This window comes from Diadema antillarum, unplaced genomic scaffold, assembly GCF_040938485.1.
Source record: "Diadema antillarum isolate AM-2024a unplaced genomic scaffold, OU_Dant_1.0 seq00000368_RagTag, whole genome shotgun sequence".
NCBI lineage: Eukaryota > Metazoa > Echinodermata > Echinoidea > Diadematoida > Diadematidae > Diadema > Diadema antillarum.
Window position 1 is genome coordinate 1,390,286 of NW_027271369.1, and position 18,953 is coordinate 1,409,238.

Here is an 18,953-nt window from a genome sequence, read left to right on the forward strand (position 1 = left end):
GTATGACCCAGCAGCACAATTCTGACAAAATGAATGTATAAATATAAAAACTCATGATAGCAAAGATTAGGTGCATTAAATGAAATGAAAACTCTAATGTATTCAGTCTACAGCTAACTAAACTGCAATACTCTATGTACAATGGAGTGGCTACTATCTAAAGTCCATAGATCGAGATGAGGGACAAATCCAAAATAAGATTGAAAATCTGAATCTAATAGATTTAGAAGTCAACTAATTTTGGATTTGTCCCTAGCCACAGTCTCATAGATTGGTTTCCAATCTGAGGAATTTAGAGAGTAGAAATATTGCAATAGTGATGAAAATTCATGAGACTGTTTACAAGCTCATTATCACTACAACAGCAGTCTTTGTATCATATTGCAGTAGTTATGTGATAGAAACAGCATTGGCAGTCTGCTTTATTGCTGTGCAAGGTAAATAGTCAAACTTATTGATGAAATTCAAATGTGCAGGGCATGATTATGCCGCAGTTGTAACTTCATGCAGTCTGTCATACTGTCCAGTATTCAGATGTAACATAAGAAGCAGTTACAATAATGAGTCTTATCAGCAGAAAAGAGCATCTTTTGTTTGGTATTGACATGGCATGATACAAACATACTCAGGTTACTACAATTAATTTTAGTACGAATCTTTCCTCGTCTAGAATGACACCATTTTCTGTCGTTGCCAGAAGTTGAATGTATTGTAGTCTAGGTTTTGCATCATTTTTATTGATGTATTAATGAATCATTGTATGCATCAAGTCTTAAGTGGGCAAATTCTCTTGAGAGGAACACACTGGAGTTAGGTGACAGTTTTGGTTAGTATGTGCTTTTCAGAGAAGTGCTTAAAACTTGAAACCAGAGATTGAGATGTGCATCTCAGTGTTTTGTCTGTACATTGCCGGGTGATAGCACTTTTTTTTATAGGCTGTTGTCCAGTCATTAAGGCTAGCAATATGTAATTTAGTTTCAGACCTTCATTAATGACCACAGTTCAAAGAGGTAAAAGGTATGTTGCATTGCTAAGCAAGATGATTAAGATGAGAGAAAATGTAAAGTGTTTTTGAGTAATTAGAATTAAAGTGGATCCCTCTGAAAACCAGCCTTTGGCTGACGAGGGTGTTCCGCCCCATGAGTGGAAAATTAAAATTGAATTGAATTGAATTGAAAATTGAATTGAAAAGATAAGAAAGAGCATGGAGAAGTGGCAGCATGCATTACTATGCAGTTGAGAGAAAGGTGACTTTTTAAAGGGTGTGTACAGTTCTGGTCGAGGTGTAGATTTAGCTTTTAACATTTTGCGAGATACTCAGAAACCACGCTATGAGATGTAAGGGGGAATGCAGTTCTTAGAAGGGGTATCAAAAGTTTATTCGATGAAAATCGGCATTGAAATGGCTGAGATATCCAAAAACAAGGTGAAACAAAGAGATCCTAATAAAGTTGTGGCATGTCGCCTTTTATCATTAGCACTTTTTGGGATATCTCAGCCATTTGAAAACCAATTTTCTTCAAATAAACGTTGAATCCTTCTTAAAATTACATGCTCTTTCATATTTCATATGAGGCTTTTCATTATCTCACTTAGGAATGTGCAAAACATGAATCCCTACCTCAACCAGTACTGTACAGTCCCTTTAATGTGTGTCGTGTGGCAACATGATATGATTTGGGTAAAATTTGGCAAGACGATAACTGTCATTCATACTGACAGGAGAAACAATGGACAAAATATAACATTATGCTGAATTTTGCTGGGGAGTTGTGTCTTTAGCTGCGTTAATCATCACAGAAGTGTTTTTTTTTTCTCACCCGCTTCATGTAAAAGCTTTTCACTACTAAAGTATTGGCAGGAAACTCAGAATGATTCTGGTCATGTTACTTCCATGTATTACTCTCCCAAAAATGCATAGTGATCAGCTATAACAATTGCATCAGTAGACTGCCAAGCCAATCACCCATGCACATCACAGTGACAATTAAACTAACATAAAATACAGTTTTGCATGGTACAGTTAAAGCATTGTGAGTTTTGATAGTCATGATACATACAAGTTGTACATGTAGGCCTATCTCCCAGTTAGAGTAGAAATGTTATGACATCTCAAAATTCTCTCAAACTTTAGATCATCTCTGGCACTTTGTTGAGAAGCAGTAAATGCAGTGTTAATTGATTTTTTATTTCACTTTCACACAGAATGGTACCTGTGCAGTACATATTTGAACATTCATATAAAACTATTGAATAAACAACACAGAAGTCGTCTCAAATTTGTTCCACTATTCCAGATATTGCCTTGAAATGGAAAGACACAGAACTTAATACCTGTGCTTGGTAGCAGAATTCAACTTATTCCCAAGGTTCAACCCAAAGTTCAAATTTGGGTTGATTAACCCTGAATACAACTTTCATCTTCCATGGTGGGTGACTGGAGATGATCACAAACTGTCTGACAGGTGACAAAGAAAGATAACTTGTGTGCACATAATACTGTGATTGGATTTGATAGGAGGACTCTGGAAAGAAAGTAGAACCATTGGAAGGACCACACCTATTGACAGGTGTATGATAAGTGGATGTCAGCTCCGGAGATATGAAACATTCTCTGAAGAAAATTTCCAGACTCCTGTTAAAGGAGCAGGTTCTTTTCAGTGACATCTCAGGGGGAAGGTGGTAATAGAAGTTCTTTTGAGCTGTGACCCATGCGATAGCTGTCTACTATTCTAGTCTCATTCTTCTCTTTCCCCACTTCCCTTTCCTTGCTCCGATTTCAGTGATGTACATATTTCAAGCTATGTCTTTCTTCACCTTTTTTATGCCTTTTCATCCAGTGCTCTTTGTGTTTTCAGACAAGGTTTCGGGAAAAGGTTGAACATGGAGCAATGTACTCTCTATACTTCTAGTAGTAGTAATGGTCTATTGAAAATTCATTTGCTGCCAGATGGCAGTAGTATAGGTGTACGTATAGCGTCATAAAAATATGATTCATATTTCTATTGTTCTAGAACAAAAGAAATATGAAAAGACAAAAGAATTATGAATTATGAAATATGGATTATGATATGATTTATGATAAAAAGATGGATTATGATATGATTTATGATAAAAATATGGATTATGATATGATTTATGATAAAAAGATGGATTATGATATGAATTATGATAAATCGATGAATTATGATAATAGATATGAATTATGGATATTTGCATAACAATAGAAATAGGAAAGAACAAAAGAATGTATGAAATATGAAAAATGAAAGATGAATATTCATGAGATATGAATTATAGATATGAACGATGAATGATGATTATGAAATATGAATATTTATGGATCGATATGAAATATGAAGAATGAATTATGAAAAATATGCTATTGTTTTAAGAATCCGCGTCATTGTTTCATCATATTCTTTTGTTCTCACATCGAGAGATATTTTCGAAGGCAATGGTCGAAATGGTCATAATGACGATTGCAATCGTATTCATGACATTTGTTTGTTTGATGACGTCACTCCGACAAGTTCGGACCTGTCCTCTGACCGACGCTCGCCCGATCGAAAACAAAAGAACTTTAAAAAACAAAGAAATACATAAAAATGGGGGCGTGTCCTCTGACCGACGCTTGCGCAATGCTTGCGCAATCGAAGACAAAAGTCAGTATAAAATAAAGAAATACATAAAAATGGGACTCGAGCCCGTGACGAGTTCGGACGTGCACTCTGACCGCCGCTTGCGCAATCAAAGACAAAAGAACTTATAAAATAAAGAAATACATAAAAATGGGACTCGAGCCCGTGACGAGTTCGGACGTGCTCTCTGACCGATCCTTGCACAATCACAGGGTAATGTATACAAAATGGAGAAATACATAATGACAACAGAAATATTAAAAAGTATGACATCATCGCATAACTTTGGAAAGCGACGTACAGTTACTAAGAATAGTTTCGGAATGGGGATATAAAAACTCAGCTCCGAAAAGAACGGAGCATTCGAATACCCTGAAGGAATTGCTACGTGAAAAGCTGTCAACATGTTCTCATACTACGGCAATGCCTACGATACTCGTTCAACGGCAGCACTGCCAGGCATGGATAATGAAGCCAACAGAGGTGAACTTCAAATAGACACTATGGCCAACTCCGAACCAGTCGGGATAATGGAACAAGAACAACGTCGCGATCGTGATTTTAGGGGAGATGGCAATACAATCAACGCGTCTGGAAATGGACAAATTGACAAAGACAAGACAGCGTCTGGAACCGACGAGGCAGGTGTCTGGAACACGAGCAAAATGGGTACAAATTGTGATGGCTACGACGTATGCAAATTCCCCATTAACACAACGCCGAAGAAAATCAGATACGTTACGGTCAAAGTCTTCAAGGAAAATGTCTACGTTGATATCCGAGAATTTTTCACACTGGGAGGCAAGCATTTTCCAACCAAAAAAGGCATAACGCTACCGGTCGACGATTTCAAAAAGCTGCAAATGATATCAAAGATCCTGAACGCTGCTATCTACCGTGCACGCTACCAACAACGCTGAAATTGTCACGATAGCCGTCAATAGACCGTCTGATTCAACGTCAACTAAGAGAGATCCATAATGGGAATACGTCGAAGAAGGTGCAAATGCTTTCAAAGAGTTTGGACACCGCCTTCTACTGTCCGGCAGTGAGCGTTACATACAACACAACGTGTCTGGACTTGACCTTTGATGCGTCGAGACTGTTTCTTTCAAACATCATCAACTTCGTCTAGCCTTATTATGTGAAGGTACTATCCATTATGAAACGTAATCCTTCATTCCTTTGAAGTTTTGCCTATAAATAGGGAAATCACCACCAACTAAGCAGTTTCGAGAGCCAACTCGAGGGATTGTGGTCATGCCGTTGCCCTTATAGCTGAGAACCATGTCTTCTCAAGAGTCACAGTCTCATTCTCAGAGAACCTCTAATTTCATTTCACAGTTAAAGAGTTTGTTGAGTTCAGCGTATAATTCGTTAACTAGCTCGCAAGTACAGACAACCGTCGACAAGGCCGTTGCCGAACTACAAGGCCATCTCCATTCTCCAGCCACTCCAAAGGGTCGAGAAAAGTCATCCTCGGTAAGTGAACGCAATACTAATCATTCGAGAGATGTGGGTTTAGATAGTAGTAGGAGCGGGAGTTCCCCGAGTGTCCCTGCCAACCAAGATATTCCGGGCCCGTCTCATCACCAAGGCCTTGGCACGAATTACAAAAGAAATCCTCGCGATGCACCGCCACCGCCGGTGAATTACTTTTCTTCGAGCGATGAGGAAATTTTTTCTTCTCCCGAAACGAAAAAGAATTCAAATAGGAAACGTTCAGGAAGCATTGGGAATCAGAGAGGGGGGAACGTCAAAAAGAGGGGTAAAAAACGGGTCAAGAGATCTTCCGAGAAAAATGAAGAGGGAAACCAAAAAAAGAAAAAATCGAAAGAAAATCACATTCCAGTGGAAGAAAATGAAGAAGACATTTTTTCGGACATTTCAGCTTCACTTCCCTCATCCCCCACTTGGGAATTCATAGATCAAAGAATGTCTAAGAGATTTGGGGTGAGGGAAGTGTGGTATGACTTCAAAGCAAACACAAAAGGTATTTCTAACATACGGGATATGATTGACTACATTCGCTCATCGCTCGATGAACTGAAATCCTTACTCGTGTCTAACACTTCAGAGCGCGATTACATGCGTCTCGTATTAGTTTCGGAACAACTCAACGTTCCGATCGCTTTCCCTTGGGCCCTGGTAAGAGATTTTGACGTAGAACTGATTCTAGAACGAATCGAGCAAGTGTTGAATAGCAACCAAGACTTTTTCATCAGTCCGGGATTCACTATAAGATTCCATCATGTGGTGAATCCCGCCGGTGGACGAGCGTCGAAATTCGACGGCCTTCCATCGCGTCTCGCGGCCCTCAAGAAGAAGTCGATAATCACAGTGCCGAGGGACGAAGATAACCTATGCTTTGCAAAGGCAATTGTCATTGCAAAACTGCGAAAAGAAAACGATAGGAGATACAGACTGTGGTCAAGAAATGACCGTAATACCACGACAAGACTCCGAAATGAGGCGCGGGAATTACACAGGTTGGCAGGGGTACCTGAGGGAGAAGTAGATCATTCACAGTATGACTCCTTTCAAAAAGTGCTACTTCCAAAGTACAAACTGGTCATTTATAGAGGACGATATGAAGAAGCGTTAATCTACAGCGGTCCTCAGGCTTCTGATACCATTTATCTCTATCTGTCAGACCGTCATTACGACGTGGTTGCCAATCCATCGGCCTTCCTGTGCTCCAAATTTGTTTGCGACGAATGTCACGAAACATATCGCGATCCCAGATATCACGAGTGTTGCCACATGTGTCGCGATTGTCAATCGACCGATTGTGATCGCGATAGCTTTGGTGAAACCGATCGCACGCTAGTATGCGAGAAATGTAACATGACGTTTCTAACCGTGAAATGCTTTCGAGCACATACTGTGAAATTATTCAACGGTAAAACAGCTTGTCAGAGGAATTTCAAATGTAACAAATGCAACAAGGTCTTTGACACGGATCTTGTTGATGGCGATTCCAAGAAACACAATTGCAACGAAATGAAATGCAATGTTTGTAAGCTTGTGGTCGACGGAAGGTATCACGATTGCTACATGCAAGTGACGAAAGAGAGTCCCTTCCACTCAAAAAACGTCAAGAAAAGTGAATCAAACCCTTCTCAACAAGATCAAAAGTGTGAAAGTTCTGAAAGTGACTCACAGTCCCAAGACAGAAAAGCTAAGAAATCTCCTACCAAGTATATATTCTTTGATTTTGAGTGTACTCAAGAGACAGGCTTACACATACCAAATTACGTGCACGCAACATGGGAATGCATGAATTGCATGGATAGGGAAATGTCGGCAGACACCTGCTGCGAACGATGCGGCCCTCCCGAAGACCGTGCCATAACATTTCAGGGAGCGAATACCCTTGATCTTTTCACAAACTGGTTGTTTTCTATGGAAAATCATAACTCGGTAGCAATCGCACATAACTCAAAGGCGTATGATTCGTATTTCTTACTAAACAAACTAATAGAACAAGGGATCGAACCCCACGTAGTGATGAATGGCGCTCAGATCATAAGTCTCGAAACACGGGAGCCAAAAATTAAGGTTAAAGACTCTTTAAATTTCTTTCAGATGCGGTTGGCAAAACTGCCCAAAACATTTGGCTTGCAGGAAATGAAGAAAGGTTATTTTCCCCATTTTTTCAACACTCCCGATAATGCCAATTATGTAGGACCACTGCCAGACAAACGTTTCTATGGCGTGGATTCCATGATGAAAGCAGACCGAGAACAGTTTAATGCTTGGTACGATGAGCTCGCGCTAGCCAATTATGTCTTTAACTTTCAGGAGGAAATAAAAGCCTACTGCGAGAGTGATGTCAATATCTTGCACCAAAGCTGCAAGATATTTAGAAGACACTTCAAAAGTGTGAGCGCAACAGAGGCTAATCCCGAAGGAATAGATCCATTCATGCGCTGTCTGACGCTTCCCAGCGCGTGCAATCTTTTGTTTCGAACGAACTACCTTAAGCCCAAGACAATCGCGCTCATTCCCCAGGAAGGGTATGGAAAGGGGAAAAGACAGTCCTCCTTAGCCGGAGAGTGGCTTCATTTTGAGGCACAGCTTTCAGGATTTCACATCCGACATAGTTTCAATGGTGGGGAAAGAAAAGCACACGGACGTTTCGTAGATGGCTATGCCGAAAAAGATGATGAAAAACATGTTTGGGAGTTTCTCGGGTGCTTTTATCACGGGTGTCGCGAATGTTACGGTCCCAGTGTCGAAAACCCAAAGCTAGGCAAAGCAATGGGTGTACTGTTTAATGAATCCATGAAACGTCTTGATGCGCTCAAAGAGAATGGATATATTGTACACTATATTTGGGAATGCGAATGGAAACAATTGCGCCAAATGGCTGATGTACATCCACACATTGCACACCTTCAAATGGCTTTTAATCAACAATTAAATCCACGTGACTCGTTCTATGGCGGGAGAACTGGAGGGTGTTCGCTCTTCTACGAGGCGAAGCCCGAAGAAAAAATCCTTTACTATGATTTCACCAGTCTTTATCCCTTTATCAATAAGTTCGGCAAATATCCTGTCGGCCATCCCAGAATTATCTATTCTAACTTCCCTTCACTGTCTCGAATTTTTGGACTCGTCAAATGTAAAATATTACCTCCTAGACGTCTGTTTCATCCAGTGCTCCCCCATCGCTCAGGGGGTAAACTTACTTTCCCTCTATGCAGGACCTGTGCAGACACCTTGAATCAGGGGCCCTGCAAGCACGCAGATAGGGAGCGTGAGTTAGAAGGCGTGTGGGTATCGGAGGAACTGAAAAAAGCTGTAGAGATGGGGTATACGCAACTCCGAATGATCGAAGTATGGCACTTTGACAGGTGTACAGTGTACGATCCCAAAACAAGAACGGGAGGACTGTTTGCGCAGTATATAGACAGCTTTATGAAAATAAAGCAGGAAGCCTCAGGCTACCCCGCCCATGCCAGTACTGAAGAAGAACGTGAAAAATACATTCGAGATTATTTGGCCCATGAGGGAATTCAATTAGACTCTAAAAACATCGCGAAAAACCCCGGTTTACGCGCCATTGCCAAGGGCATTGTTAATGTGCTGTGGGGGAAATTTGCTGAGAGACCAAATCTGAAACAAACGCGCTTTGTCAAAACCAGCGCTGAGTTGTTAGATTTCTTAAAGGATCGCACTATCGAAATACAAGACATTCTCGTTCTAAACGACGACATGGTAGAAATTCATTTCAATCAAGCCGAAGGCTTCGTGGACCACAACGTCAACACAAATATCATAATAGCCAGTTTCACGACGGCATTGGCGCGACTGAAATTGTATTCTGTCTTGCAGAGGCTGAACGATAGGGTCTTGTATTACGACACTGATAGTGTAGTCTTTAGAACAGACCCAACAGTACAACATCACGACCCCAAAACCGGCGATTTCGTTGGTGACTTGACGGATGAACTTGGTGAAGGCGAGTTCATTCAAACCTGGCTTTGCGGTGGTCCTAAGAACTATAGTTATCGCACCAACAAAGGCAACACCGTGTGTAAGGTGCGTGGATTTACCTTGAACGAGGCAAACTCCCTCGTTATAAACCATGACTCTATGCGCGAATTGATACAAGGTGAACCGGGATGTCTGAAGACTATTGTGGAAAATAGAATTCTCAGAGACGTAAAAAGCAAGTCCGTGTACACTTCCGAGAGAAAAAAAGACTACAGGGTAGTCTTCACGAAACGAGTTAGATTACCAGGTGGCACGACACTGCCTTATGGACACGCGGACATTCCTCGCTTATAAAGACCTCAATGTGTCTAATTGCCAATCATTCGCTGTTTATACATTGTCGCAGAAGGTGGTACTTTCTCATCAGCTCTGTACCTACCGCTGGCATTGTCGTTGCTAGGAAATCATGGATAAGTCGCGCGCATCATATATGTCCACAGTGCTCAGAAATGTACTGAAAAGTACCAATGCTGGTACAAATGTATTTTGTTTGGCGCTTTTTGTATTTCTCTTCTTTCTATTGTTTTATCTCGAGTCTTTGCTCACTAGAGATGCCCATTTGTCAAATGGAACGGATGGGTTTGATTTTTCCTTAAATAAAACTGACGTTATCCCCGATGTCAGTTCTTTCGCGGGCGCTTGATTGCAGCGCATTATACCGTTATGTTGCTCTTGAATATACCGCGTAGTTTTAACAGTTTGCTTCATATCGTCGTCTTATTCTTTTAAGAAACTTAACTGAACCCACATCTCACGTATGATAGAGTATTCCGTTCACTTACTTCGTTTGACATTTGCTCTAATTTCATTTACAGAACTTAATATCTTATTGTGTTATTCATATAGCTATATTTGTACTATTTGATGCCGTTAATTACAATGGATGCCCGACTCAAACATAGTTTTTCATGTATGGTGGTCGGACCGAGTTTTTCAGGGAAAACCGAATTCGTGAAAAGATTACTGAAAAATGCCTCGGAAATGATCGATCAACCTCCTCGCAAAATTATATGGTTTTACGGGGAGTATCAACCGTGTTACGCGACAATGACACGATCCTTTCCGAATATTGAATTTCATGAAAATTTACCAGCAGATTTCAATGATTTGACCGACCCCTCCCGACCAGTGTTATTTGTCATCGATGATTTAATGGATGTGGCTGGTGATGACAAGAGAGTAGCCGCCTTGTTTACTAAAGGTTGTCATCATAGAAACGCGAGCGTTATTTATATCACTCAAAATCTCTTTCATCGTGGAAAGGAGTCTAGGACTATTTCATTAAACACGCAGTACTACGCTTTATTCAAAAATTGTAGAGACAAACAACAAATTGCTTGTTTAGCTAAACAGATGTATCCCTCGAAAACAAAGTTTTTTCAAGAGGCATTTATGGACGCCACAGCCGATAAATGGGGTTATTTATTCGTAGACCTTAAACCAGACACGCCGGAAGAATTTCGTCTCAGAACGAAAATATTTCCCGGTGAAGTTCAATATGTATATGTTCCTAAGATATAAATTGTCGCGTTCGTGTATTAAGTCATTTATTAGTTAAAAATGTCGCGCCGAGTGAAGACCCACGCAGTCCTGCTCAAGACCCTCGCACACTGCTCTCCTGATCAACGGAAACTTCTCATCAAGACAGCTAACAAGAACTTCATTGACGCCATCTGTGAATGTGTTTTGAACGTGATCTGCGGTAATGTCAAGCTGTCGCAATCCCACAAGAAAACTTTGACTAAGCACAAGCGAAAACTCCGTAAATTAGCGGATCGTCGTACATCTCTGGCAGAGAGAAAACGAATCTTAAACCAACGCGGAGGATTCATTGGTCTCATTGCCAGGTTGATCACGCCTGTACTCGGAACTCTCGCTTCTAACCTCTTTGCATCGCCAAAGTAGACGCTGTATAGAGGTACCGCGTTGATAATGGAGAATGCGCGCAAGATGGTGCTTGTGCCACAAACTATGCTTCATTCTCTCAAAAGTCAATCTTCATCACCTACAGAGCAGCGAATCAACGAATTGGACGATCAGATTCGTTCGGTGTTGGACAGGCCCGATCTACCAGAGTATGACAAGGCGTTGTTGTATTCGCAATACTTACAGCGGTTTTTGAAAGCGACGGACAACGTTAAGAAGCCATTGTCTATTGAAGTCGTTAGCGACAGCTCAAGAGACAATGACAGCACGCATCTAGTAACTCATGGACAGAGGGTCGCGCCAAAATCTGAGGACGCAGTGGAGCGTGACATCTTGCAGCACGTGCCTAAGAATTTTGTGAAAAGAGCTTCGCAGTTGCTGGAAAAGATGAAAAGGTGCGACGATGTGGGATGGACGGACAAAGGGGAGCTGATTGTGAGCGGGGAAAGTGTGCCTGGCAGTAACATTTGCGACTTAATGTACGACATTTTCAGAGAGCGAAGTGGTTATATTCCTACTGGTAGTGAACATTTTATTCGTGCGCTGGCTCGTTTGAACATTCCAGAGACTGCGTTGACCAATCTCAGCCGACGTGACCAACTTCAACGTGTTAAGAGGGGGAAAGATTTGGAGACCCCGATTCATCGTCGTTTAGATTCTCCAGACCCCAAAATGTACACAACCCCTACTACAACTAAAAGTTATACATGTACAAGGCGTACAAGAGCTAGTGATGCTAATGGTTCTCAAACCCCAAAGTGGCAATCTTTTTAAAATACGGCTTAAACGGTATGACCACAATCCTCGTTAACCCGAGCTGTTCTCGTTAATTCGTGTAATGATTTTATTGTATGTTAATTTACTACTCTTCTATTTCAAACAGTTATGTACAATTTTAAATAGTAGCCCTTACCATTATGATCTGCGTGTTGATCTAGGTGGGTGTTGAAGTACGCCATCGATGTTGCGTATGGGGTGATATGAAAGTGTGTACACAAGCATTTACATACTTAATATGTATCATTATATTTTACGAACGATGATTTTTTGATTGTATTAACGTTAACATCGTTACATATCCCCAACCAATTATTTCATCAGGTGACCCGCAATGTGTATATAAGATTGTACGGTCTATGTTCAGATGTGAAGGAGTGTATACATACATAATATTCTGTTTGAATGTATTTGAAATTTTGATGCTAGCTGTTCTTTTGAATTTGTCCGCATGATATAGCGATTGACTATACTATCTTAACGTTTCTCCACTTCAACATTTCATCGTCTGAACATTTCGACTAGTTGCTATGTAAATATTGTAAATATAAGTTCGTGTGACGTTTGATTTTATCTGTGGTGTTTACCGAATGTGTCATACATTTTATCTCCTGGCGTAGTTGTACATAATATGTCTTACTTCATGAAACGATGTAAATAGTCAAATCCTGCCTGGTTTATGCATTATTACATTCAGTGGTGAAAGTAGTTGTTTTTATTATTATTCGTAGTTAATTCCATAAAGACCGTCATATTGTACATATATCCACCACTTCGACGTTTCGTCGATTCGTCATTTCGTCATTTCGTCATTTCGTCATTTCGTCATTTCGTCATTTCGTCATTTCGTCATTTCGTCATTTCGTCATTTCGTCATTTCGCTGTTTTAAATCTGTGCATGTAACGCATGCAAATTTCTTTTTTTTTAATGTCTGTTTACCTAGAATTAATAACTTTGACGAAACGGAAATACACTGTAAAATGTCTCACGCAGATTCTGCAGATTGATGACTACATCACCTCAATGGTTTATAAGTTGTTAATTATTCTTTCATCACCATGTATGATTTAAGCCATGCTTGAACATCGAAACATAATTGAATAATGTATTGTATTTTTTATATGAGGAATAGTTCTTTACGTATCCAGTGGAAATGTATATAGTTTGTTCGTTGCACGGTGTAATGATTTTTTTCTCACAATCACAAAACGTAGAAGGAAGCAAAGAAAAACAAGTACAACAAGGAGTAATTTATTTACATATTCATAGTCTGTTGTTTTATTGGAGAAAATAAAACGGGTACCACGTACAATATTCTTACGATACAAAACGCACTCGTTACATCTTATTTTTGTTTTGTCCTGTGTGATATGTGTTATACAGCGTGACTGAGGAAAAGAGAAGCGAGAAAGAAAACGAAGAGCGAAAGAGAAAATGAGACATATACTCGTAACGAAAATAACAAAGTGTGTATTACTATGAAGAACGAAACCCAGCCCAAGTTTAATCTAATATATATATATATATATATATATATATATATATATATATATATATATAGGTTACCTAATTTTACAAAGTATTCAAGCGGTTGTTACGCTAGGTACGCTAACCTAAGTAATTATGGTCTATGAATTGTAAATGATAATATATTCCATTGGTAACAAACTGTCACAATCACTCAACGTTTCAACATAAAGGTACAAACTTAATTCTCTTATTTTCAAACTAGCTTTCCCAGACATGAAAGAACATATATTCATGATTTGGAGTTATATGATATATATATATATATATATATATATATATATATATATATATAATAAAAGAGAGAGAGAGAGTGAGGGAGTGAGAGAGAGAGAGAGAGTGAGTGAGAGAAAAAAGGTAATAGTACAGGCTTGCACATACGATATATACAAATTACTACTAAGTTAAATACTGTTAGATATCTAGCAATCCACATCAAGAGAGAAGTTTACACTACGTTATACACGCTATTACAATATCTTCTTACAAACTATCGAAGCTACGTGCGATTTGTAATAGAGTAAAAGATGTATCATGAACACGATGGGAAACATCAGAACGTCGATTAAACCAATCATTCACTCTCTTATCATTTCTCGTATAATCCTTGCCAAACACATTTAATACACTTCGAGTTGTTTGACCCCCCACTCGTTTCGTCACGTAATAGATACAATATTGTCCGCAAACTGTGGATACAGTTCCTTGTAGCCGTTTGGAATTAGAGGACCATGCCGAGGCATTATTGTCCAAAAACTTTACAAAGTCAAGACTGTAAGTTAAGGGTTCATATCCGTAAGAGTCAAAGAATTCGCCTTTTCCGTTGCAAAAGTAGAAAGCCACCCAGTGTGTTCCTGGTTTATCGCTAGGATCGGTATTCGCGATGAAGCACTGCTTCGCCCCATTAATTGATCGCGGTAGACAATTTGACGCATATACTCCTTTGAAATAGGGCTTGACAATAGGATCGTTCTCTAAGAAACGTTGAATCTGCGATGTATCCATAGTCGATTAGAATATTTCGGCAGTCGGTTGTCCGGAAGAGGTTTTATTGGTAATCGTAGATGATGTTTCTGCTTTTATCAATCTGAATCAGTCCCTGTCCTTCCGAGTAGACGATACAGTTGACGGTGTTTGGAATGGCCACGTCGAATTGTAGCTCTAAGCGCAGATTTCCTTGCTTGATGAGATTCAAGTGACATCCGTCAGATAGGTCGAGCGTGAGGTCGAATGCAAAAAGGGTATAACCTTCGCAGTATTCTTCTCGATTGATGTTAATTCCCTTGTCTACAAACAGTCGGTTGGTTCCCATGAATAGTGAATTGTAAGCGTGAATGTAACTTTGTCCAGCTCCCGCTGCAAAGCTAGGACGTAATGGTCTCATCGGCACCGTTTCTCCGTCAATAGTGAGGGAGATGAAGTTGAGGCGTAAATGTTTAAAGTTGAAGGGGTTCTTGCCAAAAGTACCGTTAAAGGCGTCTGTGTCAACGAATCCTACGACCACCCGATTTGGTAACTGTCCGTGAAATAGATTGTCTTTATTATTCGACATGCTTCCTGCAGGAATGGAAAAGGACTTCACGTCTACTTTGTTGACGGGGTATTTCGCGGTTGTCTTCTCCAAGGCCTTGGCGTGGTTTAACATGATGGTAGGACTGGTCTTTACTCTGCGAACGTAGAGGGCAGCAGATTCTATTTTAATTTTATATCGGGCATTCTCCGTCGAAGACAGAAGACAAAATGCGTCTTTGCTACGATTTAACTTGATTTTCAAATCAACCCCCGGGAGTAACAGTCTTTCTTGAAAAAAAATGTCGGCGTAAATCGGACCAAGTAGAGAAAGTAATTTACTCTCGACGATGAATCCATGTCTTTTCGCCAGACCGGGATTAGCTTCTGCAGAGCTTGCCAGCGGGTTAACGACATCCATTTTCCCCGCTTTGTCCTTGTAATATAGCTGTTGAGTGAGTTGAGACTCTTTGGTCTCTCCTCCATAGTGCAGCAGAGATTCGATGTACGCTCTGTAAGGGTATGTATTCGACGGCTGAGACACTAGTTTTTCATTGAGCATGATATCAACTTGTGCAAAGAGAGATGGGAGAAACAGGTTTACGGGACCAACTGGGGCATCAGCTGGTAAAGCCGTGTTATCATTGTTCGTAACTTTGACTGTCACTTGAAGCATGGTCTGAGAGAGGTCCAAGTATTCTTCCGACGTGCCAGACACGTTGAATTCAATGGGCCCTTCATCGGTGATGCTGCTAACGGGGTGATATTCTACCCATGGTCCTTTGACGATGCTCATTTGAGTGTGTGGTACCGTGAACAAATCCAATTCGGACTTGCAGTAGACATCGCTCTTGTCGTGTAGAAGCGCCATGTTCAGCAAATACAGCAAGGAGTGTATGAGACTGGTAAACGAATAGTCCGAATTAATCGAAGATGTCGCGCAAGCGAGCTCTTTTCGCTGGAGAATTTCGAGACCGAATGATACGCTTCCTTCCTCGCCTCCTTCTTTTAACTCTTCCTACAACTACTAATCGCGCTCCTCCAGTCTGATTCCCAATTTTTTTCTTTACTGCTCGAACAGTCTTTGAGGCCAGGTGTTTTCCCGCCCGAGCCACATTTTTTCTAGTTGCGCTTTTAAAAGATTGTCCGTTGATGGTGTCCTGAACAATGTTCATGCCTGTATGCATAGCTTCTTTTCCCAAAGCAACAGCCCCTCTTTTTAAGAGAGGAGTTGCGACTTTGAAGAGCCCCTTCACCAGACTACCCAGCCCGTGTCCTCTCTGCATGGATGCCCCGCGGAAGACGGGTAATCCCGAGCCATATTGGTCGTGAAAAATCCTTGCCGGTGCGCGAAATACCACCATAGTTGGACGTATCGCTGTGTAAATTTAGCGTCCAGCTAGTTCGTAGAGCGCTCTCTAAAGTGTAACTTCACGATCACTTTCCCGCGTTCAAATGGTACCACTTCACCCGATTCGGTTGTTAATATAATCTCTATCGTTTCAAAATTGTAAAGCTTAAGAGGGACGTAATGCGGAGTGATATAGGTATTGACGATATTATCGCGATCCTTGTCCGGAATGACTGCTATCGTCCTCAGTAAAGGTACAGCAGCGTCACCTACGTGTTGAAACTGAACGATATCAGAATAGACATAAAATGTATGAAATTTCATGTGTACATCCATTGGCATGGGACTCAGTGTTGATTCCGTGAGATGGCATTCCCCTTCAAACCCGAGCATCATAGCCAAACCACAGGGAATGAGGAGCGCCGTATTTCCTTCTAATCGGATGAAACATTTTCGTTGGGTCCTCTTGTAATAAAATGTGATGCTTTTACGTAATTTTCTCCGGAACTGTTCGTTGATCGAGTCAATGAGTTCCTCTCCAGAATTATAATATCCCGCAGGAATCTCAATTTTTTTCATCAATGGAACAGCGTCGTCCTCTACTTCATTATCGTAAATAGTGAGGGTGTTGTTATCATGTCGTACATTATACCACGTGCACTGAAATTGAACTTCTGCCAACCCCACCTCGTAATCTTCGTTGAGTGAGAGAGGTGCGTGAAGCCGCGTCGTAAACTGACACGTTTTGTTATTTGGATAGTACGACATGGAACTATTACTGGGCAGCGTCACGTAAAATTGAGAAGCCATGTTCGATCAGCCTCTTCTCCTTTGTTCAAAGCGAAGAATGATAACGAGAGTAACGTGAATCGTGTTTTTAACGCGGAGTTAAGTGTCGAACCCAACTATCAAATTCTTTGCCATACCCTGACCAACGAACTAGGTATTCTTTCTGCCCATTGCGCATGCGCGTGCGTAAAACCTTGTCCACGTTGTAAGTAGTCTCCTTGTCTTTCGAAACTCTTATCAATTCCCTTTCATAGAACGTACCCTTCACTCGTTCCCCGTTGTAATCCTTTATTCTGTAGACAGGTACCCTCCTATTGACGCGGGAGCTGATTGTAAAGACCTCCCTCGAAAAATTTGCTTCGTAACCCTTTTCGAACTTTAGTTTGCTTTTACTAATACGAACTTGATCTCCGATTTCATACTTGAATCGTGGAGCTGTACGCTTCTTCCCTCGCATTGCCCTACCGTAGAGACTTTTTATGGCACGCTTTTGATTCTCAATATTCACGTCTTTTGGTTTCATGCCAATACTAGAATGAATGGTGTTGTTATAGCCTTTGACCAAATCTTTTATTACACCGAGATACCTGTAAGTGTTTTTGAATGTGAAGAAGCGCCACATTTTTGTTCGCAGCGTTCTATTGAATCGTTCAGCAACGCTGGCTTTGGTTTCATTTTCTGTTGTGTAGAAGTGAATGCCTTCTTTCTCGAGATATTTCTGAAAATGTCTGTTTGTGAATTCCGAACCTTTGTCTGTATGTAGCATTACAGGCACTCGGCCCTCTTTCAAGATGCTTTCGAATGCCCCGACAATGTCTTTTGATTTTTTGTTTTTTAAAGGAACCACCCAAGCATATTTCGACAGTACATCTATACACGTCAGTAAGTAGCGATAACCATTATTAAACCTTTTCAAATTTTGAACATCTACAAGATCAGCCTCCCAGATTTCGTCGATTCCTCTCACTTTCACAACATTTCTCTTAAATGTCTTTCTCGCCGGTGCGTGCATTGTATACGCATCTTGTTTCGTTAACCAGTCTCTGACACCCTGCAAGCTCGCTTTTTCAGTTTCCACCTCTCTCACCGCATTCCACAACTTACTGACACCACCGAAACTAGCTGGATGTTGAGGATCGTAATAGATTTCCTCTAACGCTCTCTCAAATGAATTAGACATTATTCGTCTCAGCAACCACACACTGCAGAAGCAAACATCAGAAATGGCATTCCTTTCACGTTGCAATGACATAAAAGGCATCAATGATAGACAAGGTAACGAGTAAAAAAAATCATTTGAAAATGAAACGCATCATTTATTGTACACGCATACACACAGTGCAGCGAATTTCGTTGCTTGAATCAATTCACATTCTATTAACATCTACATTCCATACATTATACAACATATACAGACAAAAATGTAAAACGTATCGCGACATTAGTCCAACAGTCATTTTCGGAGCGTGTTCCGACCAGCGCACTTTGTAGCGTTTGAGTCCTTCCACGAATTGCGCGCGAAATTCCTCTTTCCGCTCGTCCGGTATGCAGGCATATTGGTAGATGTTGACAAAATAGCATAGAGCCATCAGCGAACGTTTGTACTTGTTGGGATGATTGGGGTTCTCTATACAATTTTTGAGCAGGGCCTCTATACAATCGTCGAACCTCTCATTGCCTCGAAGCTTGATTCGTCGCACACGGGAAAATTGTTCCTCGCTTGCAATTGTCCGACATGCGCGTAAGATTGTCTCGGTGTCTACGGCGTGAAAGTCGGAAGGAAATGTGTCCTTTATCACCGTTAATAGCAGTCGTTCGTCTAAAGCACGTTCCACTGAGGGTCCGTCAAGACAATGTCGGGCAGGCCGGTCTCGAGCCCCAAGGCCCTGTAGACCACTCTCACAGCGGCCTCTATCCCCTCCACGTGTCT

At 40.9% G+C, this 18,953-nt stretch overlaps 1 protein-coding gene across 1 annotated transcript; it reads right to left on the bottom strand.

The window, feature by feature from the left end:
* Positions 1-14,422: 14,422 nt before the first annotated feature.
* LOC139731357 (uncharacterized protein F54H12.2-like) lies at positions 14,423-15,754 on the bottom strand. The gene has a single exon (XM_071642249.1). It carries the CDS (start codon positions 15,752-15,754, stop codon positions 14,423-14,425), a length of 1,332 nt encoding a protein of 443 aa, XP_071498350.1.
* Positions 15,755-18,953: the final 3,199 nt, after the last annotated feature.

Excerpts from the sequence above, each read along its gene's own strand:
- LOC139731357 (XM_071642249.1), bottom strand. The coding sequence starts at position 15,754 with ATGGCGCTTCTACACGACAAGAGCGATGTCTACTGCAAGTCCGAATTG.